The sequence below is a fragment of the Erythrolamprus reginae genome, chromosome 1 (assembly GCF_031021105.1).
Source record: "Erythrolamprus reginae isolate rEryReg1 chromosome 1, rEryReg1.hap1, whole genome shotgun sequence".
In the NCBI taxonomy this organism is placed as follows: domain Eukaryota; kingdom Metazoa; phylum Chordata; class Lepidosauria; order Squamata; family Dipsadidae; genus Erythrolamprus; species Erythrolamprus reginae.
This window is the reverse complement of record NC_091950.1, coordinates 54,919,183-54,937,547: the sequence shown is the minus strand read 5'-3', so window position 1 is coordinate 54,937,547 and position 18,365 is coordinate 54,919,183. Positions and strand designations below refer to the sequence as shown.

General features: G+C 37.8%; 1 protein-coding gene across 1 annotated transcript in view; it reads left to right on the top strand.

Moving 5' to 3' along the window:
* Positions 1–18,365, top strand: part of AK7 (adenylate kinase 7) — a 43,942-nt gene that overhangs the window by 10,046 nt on the left and 15,531 nt on the right. The window contains exons 6-13 of the mRNA XM_070752626.1: positions 4,079–4,162; positions 6,913–7,001; positions 9,512–9,602; positions 10,277–10,354; positions 12,328–12,477; positions 14,178–14,306; positions 16,425–16,572; positions 17,939–18,067. Of these exons, the coding sequence (XP_070608727.1) occupies positions 4,079–4,162; positions 6,913–7,001; positions 9,512–9,602; positions 10,277–10,354; positions 12,328–12,477; positions 14,178–14,306; positions 16,425–16,572; positions 17,939–18,067 (898 nt within the window). The remainder of the gene's footprint in view (positions 1–4,078; positions 4,163–6,912; positions 7,002–9,511; positions 9,603–10,276; positions 10,355–12,327; positions 12,478–14,177; positions 14,307–16,424; positions 16,573–17,938; positions 18,068–18,365) is intronic.

Sequence of the window (18,365 nt, the reverse complement as noted above, 5' to 3'; positions counted from 1 at the left end):
AAAGAGAGAGGGGGGAGAGAAAGGGAAAGATAGAGAGGGAGAGAGAAAGGAAGAAAGAAGAGAGATAGAAAGGGAGAGAGAGAGAGAAAGGAGGAGACAGAGAGAGGGAGAGGGAGAGATAGAAAGAGAGTGAGTGAGAAAAAGAGAGAAGAGAGAGAAAGAAAGAGAGGACAGAGAGAAAGAGAGAGAGAGAATTAGAAAGACAGAAGGACAGAGAGAAAGGGAGAGAGAGAGAAAGAGGAAGAATAAATATTAAATATTGTATTTGTTCCCATTTTGTTTTTTACTTTAAATAAGGTATGTGCAGTGTGCATAGGGATTTGTTCACACGTTTTTTTAATAGTCCGGCCCTTCAATAGTCTGAGGGACAGTGAACTGGCCCCCTGTGTAAAAAGTTTGGGGACCCCTGATCTACACTGTTCAAAAAAATAAAGGAAACACTTAAACAACACAATATAACTCCAAGTAAATCAAACTTCCGTGAAATCACACTGTCCACTTAGGAAGCAACGCTGATTGACAACTTGGAGTTTATATTGTGTTGTTTAAGTGTTCCCTTCACTTTTTTTTGAGCAGTGTACTTTGAAATTAACTTGGATACCACGGGCTCATTCAGACCTGCGTTCACCGATGGGCGTAAAAACTAGATCGAAAAGGATATTGAGATGTGAAGCAATATGAAATTGTAGTTGGTTTTTTTTTAAACAGCTCCTATTTTAATACCACTGATAACTACACAACCCCCTGGATAATTAGAATAGAATAACAGTGGGAAGGCACCCTGGAGGTCTTCTAGTCCAACCCCCTGCTTAGACAGGAATCCTACACTACTTCAGACAGATGATTTTTTTTTAAAGTAGTTATTATGTAAACATTAAAAAAATAAGATAGTACATAATCTATCATTTTACAATATACTTATTTGTTTGTTTAAATTTTGTATTTGCATTTTATAAGACAAGCAACAAAACAACACACCATAACAAACACCACCCCCGTCCCTTTTGAACTGTTATCCTCACAGTTCCTTCTTTATATAGCTATACGGCCTGTAACATCAGCGGTTATTATATGATTATTCTATAGTTCCAGTAAAACTAAGGTCAAGTTGTTGCTATCATAATCTTATGAATAAAGTTAATTCTGGGAACATCGGGTTTTATTTACAGCTATTTTCAGATGATTATCTAACATCTTCTTAAAAACTTTAAAAAAGTAGTTTTAAAATGGCGGGGGGGGGCCCCCAGACACTTAGGCTGTATGGGGCCCCAAAATTCCTGATGGCGGCCCTGCCCAGGGTTTTGTAAATATAAAAAATGTGCCGTGGCTCAAAAAAGGTTGAAAATCACTGCTCTAGAGCACAGGTGTCAAACTCATGTCATCACGGTGGCATCACATGACAACTTTTTCACCCCTTCACCAAATTGGGCATGGGCATGGTCAGCATGTGATGCATCCAGTCCAGTTTGATAGCCCTACTCTAGAGGCTCTTTTTGATTCTTTCACTTAGGAAGAATAAATGCTATAAATATTTTATTTTTGCAAGTAGATCAGGGCTCCAAACTTTGCAGTATCATGATCCTCTAAAATGGTAAATGGATATGATTTTCATGAATCCAGCTACTGATTTCACTAGGAGTAGAGTAGGGTAGGGTAGAGTAGAGTAGAATAGAATAGAATTAGAGTAGAGTAGAATAGAATAGAGTAGAGTAGAGTTGAGTACAGTAGAATAGAATAGAATAGAATAGAATAGAATTCTTTATTGGCCAAGTGTGATTGGACACACAAGGAATTTGTCTTGGTGCATATGCTCTCAGTGTACATAAAAGAAAATATAGATTTGTCAAGAATCATGTGGTACAACACTTAATGATTGTCAGAGGGGTCAAACAAGCAATGAAGAAACAATATTAATAAAAATCTTAGGATACAAGAAACAAGTTACAGTCATACAGTCCTAAGTGGGAGGAAAAGGGTGATAGGAATGATGAGAAAAATCTAGTAGAAATAGAAGTGCAGACTTAGTAAAAAGTTTGACAGGGTTGAGGGAATTATTTGTTAAGCAGAGTGATGGCATTTCGGGAAAAAACTGTTCTTGTGTCTAGTTGTCTTGGTGCTCTGTAGCAACAGTTTGAGGGTAGGAGCTGAAACAATTTATGTCCAGAATATGAGGGGTCAGTAAATATTTTCACCACTCTCTTTTTGACTCGTGCAGTATACAGGTCCTCAGTGGAAGGCAGGTTGGCAGCAATTGTTTTTTCTGCAGTTCTGATTATCCTCTGAAGTCTGTGTCGGTCTTGTTGGGTGCAGATGACAGACTCAATGATTCCTCCGTAGAACTGTATCAGCAGCTCCTTGGGCAGTTTGAACTTCCTGAATTGGCACAGAAAGAACATTCTTTGTTGTGCTTTTTTGATGTTTTTGATGTTAGGTGTCCATTTTAGGACTTGAGATATGATAGAACCTAGAAATTTGAAGGTCTCTACTGTTGATACTGTGTTGTCTAGTATTGTGAGATGTGACAAGATGGGAGGGTCTACCACCATTTCTACGGTTTTGAGTGTGTTCAGTTCTAGATTGTTCTGGTCACACTGCAAGGTTAGTTGTTCAACTTCCCATCTGTATATGGATTCATCATTGTCTCTAATGAGTCCTATCATTGTTGTATCATCTGCAAACTTCAGTAGTTTAACAGATGGATTGTTTGAGATGCAGTCATTGGTGTATAGAGAGAAGTGGTGAGAGTACACAGCCTTGGGGGGGTCCTGTGCTAATTGTACATGTATCTGATTGATTTTTCCTAGTTTCACCTGCTGTTCCTGTTTGTTAGGAAGCTTGTGATACACTTACGTGTGTTCAGGTACCGCTAGATGATTTAGTTTGGTTAAGAGAATGTCCGGTATGGTGGTGTTGAATGCTGAACTGAAGTCTACAAAAAGGACCCTAGTGTAGGTCACTGGAAATTCAAGATGTTGTAGGATGTAGTGTAGAGCAATATTAACAGCATCACCTGTCGATCTATTTGCTCAGTATGCAAATTGCAGGGGGTCTAAGAGTGGATCCGTGATGGTTTTCAAATGGGACATCATTAACCTTTCAAAGATTTCCATAACTCCAGATGTTAGAGAAACTGGTCTGTAGTCATTCAGTTCCTTGATGGAGGGCTTCTTCGGCACTGGGATGATAGTAGAGTGTTTGAAGCAGGAAGGAACATAGCACAACTCTAGTGATTTGTTGAAGATTTGGGTGAAGATGGGGTCAATTGGTCAGCACAAACTTTTAAGCAAGAAGGAGTTATCTTGTCTGGGCCTGGTGCTTTTACAGGGTTCTGTCTGTGAAATAGATCTTTCACTTCCTTTTCTGTGATCACTAGGGGTTGTAAACCCAATGGGATGGGTTCGGTTGTAGAAGATTTGTAGAAGGAGATTAGAGTTAGATAATAAGTGTATAGCTTTTAATAATTATATATAGCATTCTATACCACAATGGTTCCCAAACTTTCTGATAGTAGGAACTATCCATTTACTCTCATGCAGGCATAATTTTTCAAAGTCATCCTTGCAAAGGACAAGACAGAAATACTGTAAAAGGATTTAGTTTTGCAAGCCTCCCCTGATGTTCACAACTCCCTGCTAGATGGGGACCAATAATCTGAGAACTTCTAAAGAAGTTGAAGAGTTTCCTTCCTCCCACCCCCACCTCCCACCCCCAAATACAGTACAGCGACAGCACAGTCCTTTCCTTGGCTAACAAGAACGCAGGCTATTGAAAGTAAGGAATTGTCAGGAAGTAAAAATGATTGAAGTTACCTACTAAAATGTCTGCTTATTTTGAAGATTAGCCTGAGAATTAGCCTTTACTTAAAAGTTTTTATTTGCCTATTAAATTTAACATTTTAAATAATATCTAAACAGGACTTTTCCCCCCATCTCACCCAGTTACTTCTTTTCTCTCCTTCTAGTTTACTGTTCTAATTTATTTTTTTATATCTCAATACATAGATTGTTACAATAGAAATGAAATCAATTAAGTTTTGAAATTTTTTTGAACAGAGACTTTTAAAAATCTTTCTCCCCAGAGCAGAAGCAAATTTGGCACATACGTTGTTGCTTCAGGTGTTCAGTATGGAGCTGAAGAAAGACTTCTCCACTACTTTTTTAAGGTAATGTACTACAAAATTAATATTGTACAATTTAAGGGGGGTGCATAAGTGCACCAGCTTGCTTACCGTCCCTGTCCTAATGTCTCACTCTTATTAATACCCATATCATGTATATAAACAGTGTTACATCTTTGTATAGTACCAATACATACTTGACAAAATAAAATAAATATATAAACAAATAAATTTAACAGAGTAGAAAGGCTTAAGTATCGCACCAGAGTCTTCTAAATGGAGCTTCTTCAAGCCTGCAGATGGCAATAGCTGTAAAGTACATAGCCTGAAATTGCAGCCTTCCCCATCATTAAATAGAACCTTAGAGGATTTCAGAAGTTGCTACTTATTAAAGTGTATTTATTATCCTCAAAAAAGAAAAAAAAACCCAGACCCAATAAACTACAGACCAATCAGCCTAACATCAATACCTGGGAAAATACTGGAAAAGATAATTTAAAAACAGATTTGCCAACACCTAGAAACAAGTAAAGTAATAACTAGCAGCCAACACGGGTTTGTTAGTCATGCCAAACCAACCTCATTTCATTCTTCAACACAGTGACTAAATTAGTAGACCAGCAAAATACTGTGGACATAATATATTAGACTTCAGCAGAAGTTGGCAACAGTGTAACCAACATGGCTTTGTTAATAAATCAAACCCTGGATGAGAGATTTGGACTGGAATCTGATTTATATCTCAGATGCTGTTTGGGGCACTGACAAGCATTCGACAAAGTAGACCACAACCTACTTCTTCGTAAGCTAGAAAAAAGTGGCATAGACAAATTCACCACCAGATGGATTCACAACTGGCTGACTAACTGTACTCAATGAGTAGTCCTCAATGGATCTAAGTTTACACGGAGAGAAATAAGCAGTGGGGTATGAAAAGATTCCGTCTTAAGCCCAGTACTCTTTAATATCTTCATAAATGGCCTAGATGAGAGAATAGAAGGGGAATTAACAAAATTTACAGATGATACTAAGGTGGCAGGAATAGCTAACACCCTAGAAGAAAGGCTCAAGATCCAAATGGATCTTGACAGACTTGAACACTGGGTCCTATCTAACAAAATGAAATTCAGTGCAGAGAAAAGTAAAGTCCCACACTTTGGTAAAAAAAATCAAAACTATACATATAAACTGGGTGAATCCAGACTCAATAGCAGCGACTACAAGAGGGATCTTGAAGTCAATGGACAACCAGCTAAACATGAGCTAGCAATATGCAGTGGCAGCCAAAAAGACAATATAACCCTAAACTGCATTAACAGAGGGATACAGTCTTGGTCCAGGGAGGTACTAATACTATTAATACTATGTACAAGACAGTTGGGTTGGCAATATAATGTATAAACAAGCTAACCATGAATATTTGTTTGTATTAAAGTACCATAGCTTTAAGAGGTAATGTTGCAAATTGCCATAAGAGGGAGCCAGAAGCATGATTCTCTCTCTTTCTCTCTGTTCTTTCTGCTGATTCATTGTGACTGATGTAGTAGGCTCTGTGTTAGTTTGATGGATTTGTAAGTTATAATGTATGTATGATATGTAAGACAAAGACAGGCTTGTAATATTACTGTTGCATTGAGAGATATTGACTGCTTAACTTGTTTGTGCTGTTTCTAAAAGTAAACACTGTTTTGTATGACTGAATACTTATATCTCATGGATATCTGCTGGAATCCCACATTTTCCTCTGTGCATGTCCTTGATAACTCAAGGGTTCTGCACACTCCTTAACATTGGTTATGGGCCTAGTGAGGTATTGCCAGTGAGATATTGATAGTTAATAGTGAGAATATTCAGTTAGTATAATCAGATAGTTAAAGTTGTATTGTTGAATTAATAATGGCACTACTACAGGGATAAACAACTAGATTATCTTTGAAAACCCAGCTAGATGGAACAAACTATGTTTCCTGGTCTACAAAATGTAGTCTGATGTTACGTTGTGAAGGGCTATGGACTGTGGTAATTAAACAACCAGATATAACTGCCTTGGATGTAGTCTGATGTTACGTTGTGAAGGGCTATGGACTGTGGTAATTAAACAACCAGATATAACTGCCTTGGATGCCTCAAGTGATGGAGATGCAAATAAAATAGCTAACTTTAAATGGGACAATGAAAAGGCTCTTAGCATACTTGGACTAAAACTGAATGACCAACAGTTGATTCATATCCGTGGTGAAGAATCTGTTGCTAGGTGTTGGGCCATTTTGAAAAGGATTTATGTTTGTGATAGTGAGGGTGCACACATTCATCTTACACGGTCCTTCAAACTCTGTTAATCTGTTAAAAATCTGTATTATTACCATATTTTACAAATAGTTTTAAGCTCATTAAAACATTTATTTGTGTCCTAGTGCAACTTACTTATTTTGGCTTACCTGTTTCTGAAATATGATCTATTACAAATCTTTCAATACTGAAGTGCTGCTTTCAACCCCAAACAGTTTTGTACTCCTTGTTTAAGATGTTCCCACTCATGGTTCGTAATCTACTTCTGTCACCACAAAAAAACCATGATCAGTTGTGCAATCATGAATTTTCTCTACCATTTGTAGCTGTAATTTATTGTCATTTAATGGCTCTGTATAAACTTAAAGCCAGATGTAGTATTTAAGTCTTATAAAACATGTAATTAATGTGGTCCTTTTAATTGGTAAGCTATCTTCTTAAGGGTGGGATGGAAAAGCATACTACTATATACATGGTAGATTAAGACTTTTCGTAAATATTTGCAGTTATCTTGGCTTGGTGAGACTCCTATAATACCATGTTTTGGAGATGGGCGAAATGTGGTTCCAACCATTCACATTACTGACTTAGCAGCGTAAGTATACTTTTTTTTTGGCTGTACAACTAGTTGTTGATTTACAACCATTCATTTAATGACAGCTTTCACACTTACTCCCATTGCAGCATCCTTTTGGTCTCATGATCAAATTTGAGCACTTGGTAATTGGCATATATTTATGACAGCTGCACTGTCCTGGGGTCATATGATCATCATTTGAAACTTTCCCAGGTGGCTTCTGTCAAGCAAAGTCAATGGGAGAAAATCAGATTTGCTTAACAATTGTAGTTGTTTATTTATTTTATTTATTTATTAGATCTGTATGCTGCCCCTCTCCGTAGACACAGAGCGGCTAACAACAATAATGAAACAACATATAACAAATTTAATATTTAAAATAATTAAAAGACCCGTATTTAAAAAACTGAACATACACACAAACATAACATGCATAAATTGTATAGGCCTAGGGGGAAGGGAATATCTCAATTCTGCCATATACCTGATGACAGAGGTGAGTTTTAAGAAGCTTACGAAAGGCGAAGATGGTGGGGGAAATTCTGATCTCTGGGGGTAGTTGGTTCCAGAGGGTCGGGCTGCCACAGAGAAGGCCCTTCCCCTGGGTCCCGCCAAACGATATTGTTTAGTCGAGGGGACCCGGAGAAGGCCAACTCTGTGGGACCTAACTGGTCGCTGGGATTTCTGCGGCAGAAGGCTGTCCACAGAGATATTCTGGTCCAATGCCATGAAGGGCTTTATAGGTCATAACCAATACTTTGAATTGTGACCAGAAACTGATCGGCAACCAATGCAGACTGCAGAGTGTTGGTGTAACATGGGCATACTTAGGGAAGCCCATGATTGCTCTTGCAGCTGCATTCTGCACGATCTGGAGTTTCCGAACACTTTTCAGAGGTAGCCCCATGTAGAGAGCGTTACAGTAGTCAAACCTCGAGGTGATGAGGGCATGAGTGACTGTGAGCAGTGACCCCCCGGTCCAGATAGGGCCGCAACTGGTGCACCAGGTGAACCTGGGCAAACGCCCCCCTCGCCACAGATGAAAGATGTTTCTCTAATGTGAGCTGTGGATTGAGGAGGATGCCCAAGTTGCGGACCCTCTCTGAGGGGGTCAGTGATTCCCCCCCCCCCAGGGTAATGGACGGACAGATGGAATTATCCTTGGGAGGCAAAACCCACAGCCACTCTGTCTTATCAGGGTTGAGTTTGAGTCTGTTGACACCCATCCAGACCCCAACAGCCTCCAGGCACCCGTACATCACTTCCACTGCTTCGATGATTGGAAGGGAAGGTTGGAGACTGGATGATAGTTGTTGAGAATGACTGGGTCCAGGGAAGGCTTCTTGAGGAGGGGGCGCACAAGTGCCTCCTTGTAGGGATCCAGAAAGGACTCCCTCCCCAAAGAAGCATTGACAATCTCCTGGACCCAGCTCCGTATCACCTCCCTGCTGGCCGAGACCAACCAGGAGGGACATGGATCCAGCAAACAGGTGGTGGAACTCACAGCTCCAGTGGCCTTGTCACTTCATCAGGTGTCACCAGATCAAATTCTTCCCAGACAGATGGACAAGTACGGGCCCCAGTCACCTCAAATGACTTGTCAGTCAACTCTGTTATCCAATCGGAGTCGAGGACCGGCCTGATCCGAGCCACTTTATCAGTGAAAATGTGTTATACTCCTCAGCACTACTCTGCAAGGGCTCCCCAACTCCCCCGATTAAGAAGGGAGCGGGTCACCCTAAACAGAGTGGCTGGGCGAGATTCCGCTGATGCAATCAAGGCCGCATGATACGTGCATCTTGTCGCCTTGAGCGCCACTTTGTAAGTCTTAATAAAAACTCTTACAAGTGTTCGATCGGATTCGGACTTACTCTTCCTCCATTGCTTCTCTAGATGTCTCTTCTGTTCTTTATTGAACATCAACAAAAAAACAAGTTATAGAGCATTGATGGCGAACCTATGGCACATGGAGCCATATCTGCTGGCACGCAAGCCATAACCTTAGCTCAGCTCCAATGTGCATGTGTGCATGTGCATTTTCAGCTCACCTGAAGGCTCTGGGAGGCTTCCAGAGAGTCTCTGGTGGGATGAAGGAGGGCATTTTTGCCTCTGCAGCCTGGGTGGGGCGAAATATGGGCCTACCGGGCCCACCAGTTTGGGAAATGGGCCATTTCAGGCCCCCAGAGGTCCTCTGGGGGGATGGGAGGAGACCATTTTCACTGTCCCCAGGCATTGAATTATGGGTGTGGGCATTCACGCTTCTGCAATAGCACATGCACACGTGCTTTCAGCACCCGAAAAAAAGGTTCACCATCTCTTTTGTAGAATGCTAATATAAAATAGATATCTCTAATTACTTTGGGCCTTACTTAATATAATTAATTAATACCCTTTTAAATCTTACAAACCCTACTGAATCAATTTTTCAAGAGTTACATGTAAGAAACTAAATTATTATTTCCTCACTTTTATATATTTTATTATATACTATGTATTCATTGTACATTCTATGTATCCATTCACATTAGAGTATTGCAGAATATAGCAGATCATAGACCGAGGACCAATTACATACTTGCAGTGGATGAATCAACACAAACCCTGGGTGAAATTGTGAAGGTAAAATTAAAAATTTTAACTGTCAGATTTATTGTCATGGTATGCAACAGATTTTCAAATTGTCTGTTCTAAATAGAAGACAAATGGAATATATAATAAACGTGTGCATTATAGAGCTAAGGGAGAGAATATTTTAGCATTTGCTATTGTCAGAGGAATCTCAGAACCATTGGAAGGTCTCATCTATCCTCTCCAATTCTTCCCTGCCTGAAATGAGTAATAGATTAAAAGAAGAATATATTACGGTAAATCTGAAACCAGACAAGAAAAATGTGATTATTGTCCCAGGATCACAATCCTTGAAAGATGATAAATCTGAATGGAGTTATGCCTGTCCGAAAAGCAGATATACAATTAAGAATGTCTCTGGCTCATATCTCTTAACTAAAAATGTAGAATTTTGCAAATTAACTCCTCTGCATCGTGAAACATTTATTAAAAACAAGTTGCTTAGTATACATCTTATACAATCTGCAGCAATTTTGTGTGGAAGTGCAGGGGTAGCCCTGATCAAAAAGGTGGTGGATTGTGCTTTATTTCATTGATCATTGATTCAATATTAAGTGTTAATGTTGCAGCTTTATGCTTAAAAGATAAAATGCAATAAACTTTGTATTTTTAATGTTTGGTTAGATTTGGCTAGATTTGAAATGCAATTGTTGTTTTTCTCTAAGTGCATCAGCAAAAACGTGGGCCCAGGAAAAGTACAGAAGATTCCAAGGGAAAATGCTTTCCTAAGCAAAGAATTAACGGTACTATTATTTTTCTGAATATTTTCTACTAGCAAGCATAGTTCCCTCTAAGCTGAGCAGTGAGCAATCGCTCACTTAAAAATCATCATCAACTCAAGAGTTTTCCAAACCTGCCCAGAAGCCGAGAGGGAAAGAGTGAGAGGGAAGGAGAGAGAGAGGACGAGAGGAAGAGAGAGAAACAGATAGAAAAAAGAGAGGAAGGAAAAGAGAAAGAAAAAGAATGGGAGTAAGGAAGAGAGAAAGAAAATCTAAATCTAGTTTGAAACTAGCTCAACTATTTAAGTGGCATTTTGATATTGATAGAGTTGCCCTATTATGAGCTCACTGTTATAGACCCACAGTACAGTATTTTATTTTGAAATTCTCTGACGCAAAACAGGGTGGGTTTTTTATTTGTTTGTTTGTTTGTTTATTATTTCTGTGCCGCCCAGTCCCGAAGGGACTGCCGCTCAGACACTATACTTTTCCGCCCCCCCCCCCCCAAAAAAAAATTAGAGGGAACACTGCTAGCAAGGATTTGTATGGCCCTCACGTTGACTCCATTTAAATAAGGCCTTAAATTTTGTTGCCTCAGTTAGCTTGTCAGAATGTTATTATATCCGATAAGTTGTCTGCTGTTCTATTTTCGGTATTCATATTTTCTCCTTGTATATCTATTTCAATCTTTTAAAAATATATTATGTTTGTGTTGATATATTGCAATGGGTTTTGTCACAGCAGGTTCAGTTCCCAGCTGACTCTGAATTGTCTTTAGATTAGTTTTAAATTATTCAATGGGGGGGAAAAATCACCAAGAATTTATAGGGGATTAGGGCAGATTGAAAAGTTGAAAAAACACTCTGGACAAAAGCAATAGCAAACCACTTTTTCGCTGCTGTCAAAAACTCAAATAAACGTGTGCATGGATATGATTTGTAAGCTTAAACTAGTACTTCAGTAACATTGTTTGTATAATGTGAGTTACAGAGAAAATACCCATTCTGTAAAATATTCATTGGATTCAGTTGAAACTTAAAAAAAAATAAATCCATATACAGGTAGTCCTTAATGGAGCCCAAAATTTTTGTTGTTAAGTGAGACATTGTTTAACTGAGTTTTGGCCCATCTTGGCCCTTTTCTTGCCACAGTTGTTAAGTGAATCACTGCAGCTGGTAACTGATTGTTAAGTGAATTGGGCTTCCCCATTGACTTTGCTTATCAGAAGGGGATCACATGATCCTGAGACACAGCAAAGGTCATAAATATGAACCAGTTGCCAAACATCTGAATTTTGATCATATAATCATGGGGATACTGCAAAGCTTGTAACTATTAAAAATGGTCATAAGTTACATTTTTTAGTGCTGTTGTAACTTTGAACAGTCACTAAATGAACAGTTGTAAATCAAAAACTATTTATTTATTTATTTATTTATTTATTCATTCATTCATTCATTCATTCATTCATTCAATTTTTTAATGCCGCCCTTCCCCTTAGACTCAGGGCAGCTTACAACATGTTAGCAATAGCACTTTTTAACATAGCCAGCATATTGACCCCATAATTCGGGTCCTCATTTTACCCACCTTGGAAGGATGGAAGGCTGAGTCAACCTACCTGTACTCTAGCTAAAATTCTGAAGCCCAACTGTCAGAAGTAATTATTGTTCTTTGTATTACTCACTGTTGCAAGATCTACGTCTGACATCTTGCATAAATTTCATCTTGCTATGTACTTTTCAAATGTACTTTGAAAACTTTATCATTTATAGTCTACGTGTTTCCCCGGAAATAAGACTCTGTCGTATACATATATATATGTACAGTATATATTAACCCTGAAATAAGTGCTTGGACTTATTGCCATACACTCAAAAGCCTGATTGGGCTTATTATCAGGGGATGTCTTAGTTTGGGGGAAACAGGATATATTGTACTATGCAGAAAGGTTGTTTATAAATACTGTCTATAACAGTTTCTTGCACTTCTTACAGCAAACATACTTGGATGAATTGTTTGTGAATCTACGAATGGAAGCTGTATTCTTGAAGGAGAACTTCAACATAAAATGGGTTGCTCAAAGCGGGATAGTAGAAAACATTGAACAAGTTGTCAATGAGTATAAAGTAACTCGTGGATTATTGGTAATAACAATGGAAATCCATACTTCTAATGGATGAGTGAACGGTGAACTATTATTTCCTTACAATTTGGAGAAAATATGTACTTATATATCAGTTGTAAACTGAAATTTGAACTATATTAACATGGAACTATGCTTCTCTGAATAGACCAGAATTACTTTTGAATACACCTGCTTAAGATTGTGTTGTTCAAGCAATTACCTATAAAAATATCTCATTTGTGTTCAGATCCCAAATTCCAATATACTGGAGAAGATATAGTACTCCCGTACAATATATTAATAGAACAATCATTCTGCTCTAGATTTGCTGAACTCTGGGATGAATAAAGAAACTGCAGCTCAGAAATCTGAAAAAATATATAAATAAATCTAAAAACAGCATAAATGTGGGTATTTCACCCCAACCCTCTCACACAAACTATCCCTGGAAACATAGCCAAAGTCAATTAGAAGAGTGTTGATTGAAATTGTGGGGAATGTAGTTAAATATTTCCTACCTGCATTAAGAATTCCCTTTTTATGCAGATAGGAATGCTTTTCATCCGTCTTCCATTAACTAAAATTCTTTGTTTTGATTGTGTATTTGTGTAAATATAATCCCATTATAATTAACTATGTCTGACACAGGATTTTATCAACAGAAATTGAGTGAAACCCCATTATGTGGGTAGGACTGGCTGCAGTTGATTTCCTTTCCCCACTTCTTTTAACCACGAAAAGCCTGTACTAAGGCTAGCACTATACCTTCTTGTGTTTCCTATCCCTAGTGGGAAAAAGATTTTCATCAGAAATCAGCCACCATGAAAGTCCTCTAAAGGCTACAAAAACAGAGCTTGGGGTACATGTGGTCTTTGGGCAAGATTAGGTTGCGCAGAGTCGTCCTTCTCCAAGTCCCGTTGACCAAGCAATGTCGGCTGGTGGGACCATGGGGAAGAGCCTTCTCTGTTGCGGCCCTGGTCCTCTAAAACCCTCACCCCCAGAGATTTGTACTTGCTCCCACTCTCCTCGCCTTTCGAAAGGCATTGAAAACACACTTATGTTGGCAGGCCTGGGGCCATTGAGTGATAGTTCCCGCTCCTGCCAGTTGTATGAATGAGTAATGACTATGTTGTTTATATGCAGTTTAAAAATTTTTACTTGTTTTATCTTTTTATTGGAGAATTTAACTTTGTATTATTTTATTGCTGTAAGCTGCCCTTAGTCAACTAGGAGAAGGGCAGCATTACGTTAGATAGATAGATAGATAGATAGATAGATAGATAGATAGATAGATAGATAGATAGATAGATAAATTTTGCAGATGGATTAGTCAGTATGGATAGAGCTATTTCCCTACTTTGGGTAAATGTAAATTTCTGCAATTGGGGAAGAGGGGTTGCAGCCACGACCTAATAGGAATATGCAATGCACCATAATGGGTAGTCTCCTTTGCAATGGCATTCATCCTGTTTACGATTGCTATGGTTCAATCATTGTGCCACTATGATTGGCAGAACAACTATAGCAATAGTGTTTTGCCAGGCAGTCTTCTATGATGGCAGCAAGCCTAGAATTGAACCAACAAACAACTTTTCCAAATCTTATATGCTTCAGCTATTGTGAACCTGAATAAAAGGTAGTATTATTTTTATTTTACTTTTGTTCATGGTGCATGAAAAATTATTTAAAAATATGCATTTTTAAATCCTTATCTTTTAGCCAGTTAAAATTTGTATACTTGGTCCTCCTGGAGTAGGGAAAACTTCAATTGCAGAAGAGCTATGCAAATATTACAAAGTGCACCACATTAAAATAAAGGATGTGATCACTAAAGCCATAGAAAATCTGGTAAGCAGATCACCGATGTTGTGGGCTGTTATAAAAGATTATAGGAATATGATTATAGGAGTATATTAGTGTAAAAATAAATTGTACACGAATATACTTAAAAACAAAAATGTCCTGCATTTTATGTCATCAGATTATGCATTTTATGATTTATATCATGATGTGTGAAATAATTAATTTGGCATGCAAAACATGCTTTATAACTTAGGTTCATTCTATTCTCTGCTTCACAATATTTCAGTAGAAAAACCTGGAACATATATACACCGTATTTTTGGAGTATAAGACGCACTTAGATTTTAGAGGTAGAAAACAAGCGAAAAGGTATTCTGAACCAAATGGTATAGTAATATATTTAATAAAATACCAGTGTAGCAGAATACTTTTTACAAACATGTATACTTTTTTACAACAATGTACACGTTTTACAAATTTCAAACTTGACAGCTTTAGGACTAGTCTCCGGAGAGGAGCTGCATACAAATCTAATAAATTATTATTATTAATTATTGTGGACTTCAACTCCCAGAATTCCTCCTTCAGTCATACTAGCTCAGTAATGGGACTTGAAGTCCACAAGTCTTAAACTACCAAGTTTGAAAACCCTTGCATCGCTAACCCCTAACCCAGGAGTATTCAAACTTGACGGCTTTAAGACTAGTGGACTTCAACTCCAAGAATTCCTCTTCCAGTCATGCTAGCTCAGGAATGGGAGTTGAAGTCCACAAGTCTTAAACTTGTCAGCTTTAAGACTAGTGGACTTCAACTCCCAGAATCCCTCCTCCAGTCATGCTAGACAGAGTAATGAGAAGGCAAATACTGTACAGCCTCGTTTTGGTGAAAAATGGGGTGGGTTTTGCCCATTGTTTCACAAAAATGGAGTGGGCAAAAGGTCTGGAAAGTCTGGCAGGAGCTCCTGGCTGCTGGGGAAATGGCAAAAATGTTTCTATTTTTGTGACAAATTGGCCATTTTTTGCATGCTTTTTCACAAATATGGGGACATTTTTACCTTTCCCCAATCCCCTGAAGCTCTCTGCAGGCTTCCCCGACCTTTCTCCCACCCTATTTTTGGGAAGAAAACAGGCAAAAAAGTGGGCCATTTTTTGCAAAAACTGGGGCATTTTTGCCATCCTCCAGCATCCAGGAGGTCTCTGCAGGTTTTTCAGATCCTCTGTCCACCTCATTTTTGGGAAAAATGGGCCAATTTTTCACAAAAATGGGATGTGGAGTGGGGCTTTGGGATGCAAAAATTGCTGTATATGCACCAACATTTTGACCCTCTTTTATGGGGGAAAAAGGTGTGTCTTATACTCCGAAAAATACAGTAGTTCTGCTGTTCAATATTGTATTTCAGTATGGTAGACTTCTGTGTACATTTCCCTTTAATATTTATTTAAATTAAACATAGAAGTCCAGTTTAAACTTTAAAAATAAGTTTAAAGTTTATTGGCACAATAATCAAAAGTTGGATTTGTACAAAGTCTAAATCAATTGGATGATCATGGACTAAGGGCAACACAGATATGACAGCTGGTTTCCAATTCAGGATGCAAAACCAATCAGGGAATAGGGGTTCAAATTTTCTTTGATAATGTCACATTTCTAATGAAGATTTAGGTTTGCAGCAGCATGGATAGATTTTTAAACTCAGCCTTGAATTTGGATGGACAGGTTTGGTAATAGCCAAGATCGCATTTATAGTTAGTTAACTATTTTCAATTGAGGAATTAAAGCTTACCTTTTTCAACTTTTGTGGGAGAATCGGGATCTGAAATATTTGATGCTGATCCCTTTTACAAAGGGTGTGTTTATATGGAATTCAGTATTCTCTGGGATAACCTGACTGTATCTTTTTTTTTAAAAAAATATTCATTTAGTATGTACAATATTCAGAGTCAGTTTTGACAGAAACTATTCAATTCCCTACTCTGTAGAGATAAATAGCTGACCACTTGCATGAAACCATTAGCTCAACCCCTGCCCCTACTGGCCCACAAAGTCGGAAATGTTGGGGAACTCTGTCATAGATTGTAGAAAACAGTGCAAAGTTGCTTTAATTTTTTCCCAGTTGAATTAAAATGTAGTCCAAATTTTATTTGCATTTTATTTTAACTGCAGGAAAAAATAGTTGCTCCTCGAGAGGGAACAGAGTCTATAGATGAAGGGGAAGAAGAAGAGGAAGAGGAGGAAGAACAACAAGCAGATAATATAGAAGAAGCACAGGAATTGCTAGATGCAGTTAAAGAAAACATGGAACAAAATTCAGGTAAATGAAAAATTAGCACAAACTCACTCTTCAAGAGTAAATTCAATGGTTTTTGTATAGTATTTCCTCCAATTAACTTTCTTGATTGGATTCACAATAACATGGAACTACAACCTGGATTTATTGATTTTGTGTAAACCTATACAGTATTTTGTGGCTTGAAAACCATGGTTTATAGCCTTGAATATTTTGTAATCTCAACCATTTGTGGTTGATTCAATTTGCCATGCCTTTAGATGATACAATATATGAATCCAGTCATCATCTCCCAGGTTTATCAGTCTCATCTAGATTAAAATGGATACATCAGAGGAAAATCAGGACATAAACATGAGATAAAATATGAATAAGAAATGGTAAGCGGGAAAGAAATGACAGAAATAGCTGAAAACAGTATTGTAATGGACAGCCACCAGATCTTGGCTACAAAAGTCTAGACAATATAGTACAGAATGAGTGATGTGATAGAACCCATTCATACCAGTTCACAAAAGCCGATTACAGTTTATTTAGTGACAGTTCAAAAGCACAAGTGATTTATTACTATTTTTCACACTTAAAACCAGTTTGACATTCCCATGGATTCATGATCACAATTCAGATGCTTGGCAACTGATTCATATTTATGTTGCTGCAGTGTCCTGGTGTCATGTGATCGACTTTTGCAACCTTCTGACAAAGTCAGTGGGGAAGACAGATTCACTTAAGAATTACATTACTAACTTAATTGCAATGATTCACTTAACAACTGTGGCAAGGTCGTAAAATAGGGCAAAATTCATTTAACAAATGTCTCACTGAACAACAGAATTTTTGGACACAATTGTGGTTGTAAGTTGAAGACTATACCTGTATTACCTGCAAATCAGCTCTTTGGCAGCTTGCAATATAATGGGCAGCAATGAAACTGACAGAGTTGGTTGTTACACATGTATTAGCACCTCACTATATAGAGGTCATCATCTTACTGGATAAACAATGTTTAAAATGATGATGATATTGAACATTGCAGTTGAAGATTTGGCAGATCTAATGATCAATTATTTTTGAACATCACTTCAGAAATATAGGTAGTCCCCAACTTACAACAGTTTGTTTAGTAACTGTTCAAAGTTACAATGGCACTTAAAAAAAGGTGACTGATTTGTGTAACAAACTGAATCACAAACTAGCAAACCATGATTTAGTGTAGTATGTTGTGAATTGCTAATCTTTGTAGTTAGTTTATGGATCATTTAAATTGGGCTAATTCATGGCTATGTAATTCTAATACACTACAGATATAAGAAGTATGTGTCCAGATAATAGTAATTTTCAAATTACTACTCAACTCTGCCTCAATTAATACAACTCCCATTAAAATTAGGTCGTCTAGATGATAATTATGTGGTTCGGTTCATGAAGGAAATGCTAACATCTATGCCTTGTAAAAACCAAGGATATGTTTTAGATGGGTTTCCAAAACTCTATGACATGGCAAAAGATCTTTTTAATCGTAAGTATTTGTATACTGCTCTATTAGATATTAATGTACAGTACAATGCATTGCATTAAAGCTGCATTACAGCTGCTTACTTGTGGCCTGTTTCACAATAACAGACTTTTTATGCCTTGTAAATTGTGCTGAAATAAAGCACCTATGTTATAGTGACAATCATGGATAGCTAACATGTCCAGCACATAGCAAGTGATAAGAAAGACTACTGCTGAGAAATTCTAAAAGGCAGGCTGATGAAATAGTGAAAAAATTGTCTATGGAGATTCTCAGTCATCCAGGTCATGGTTGTCCCAAA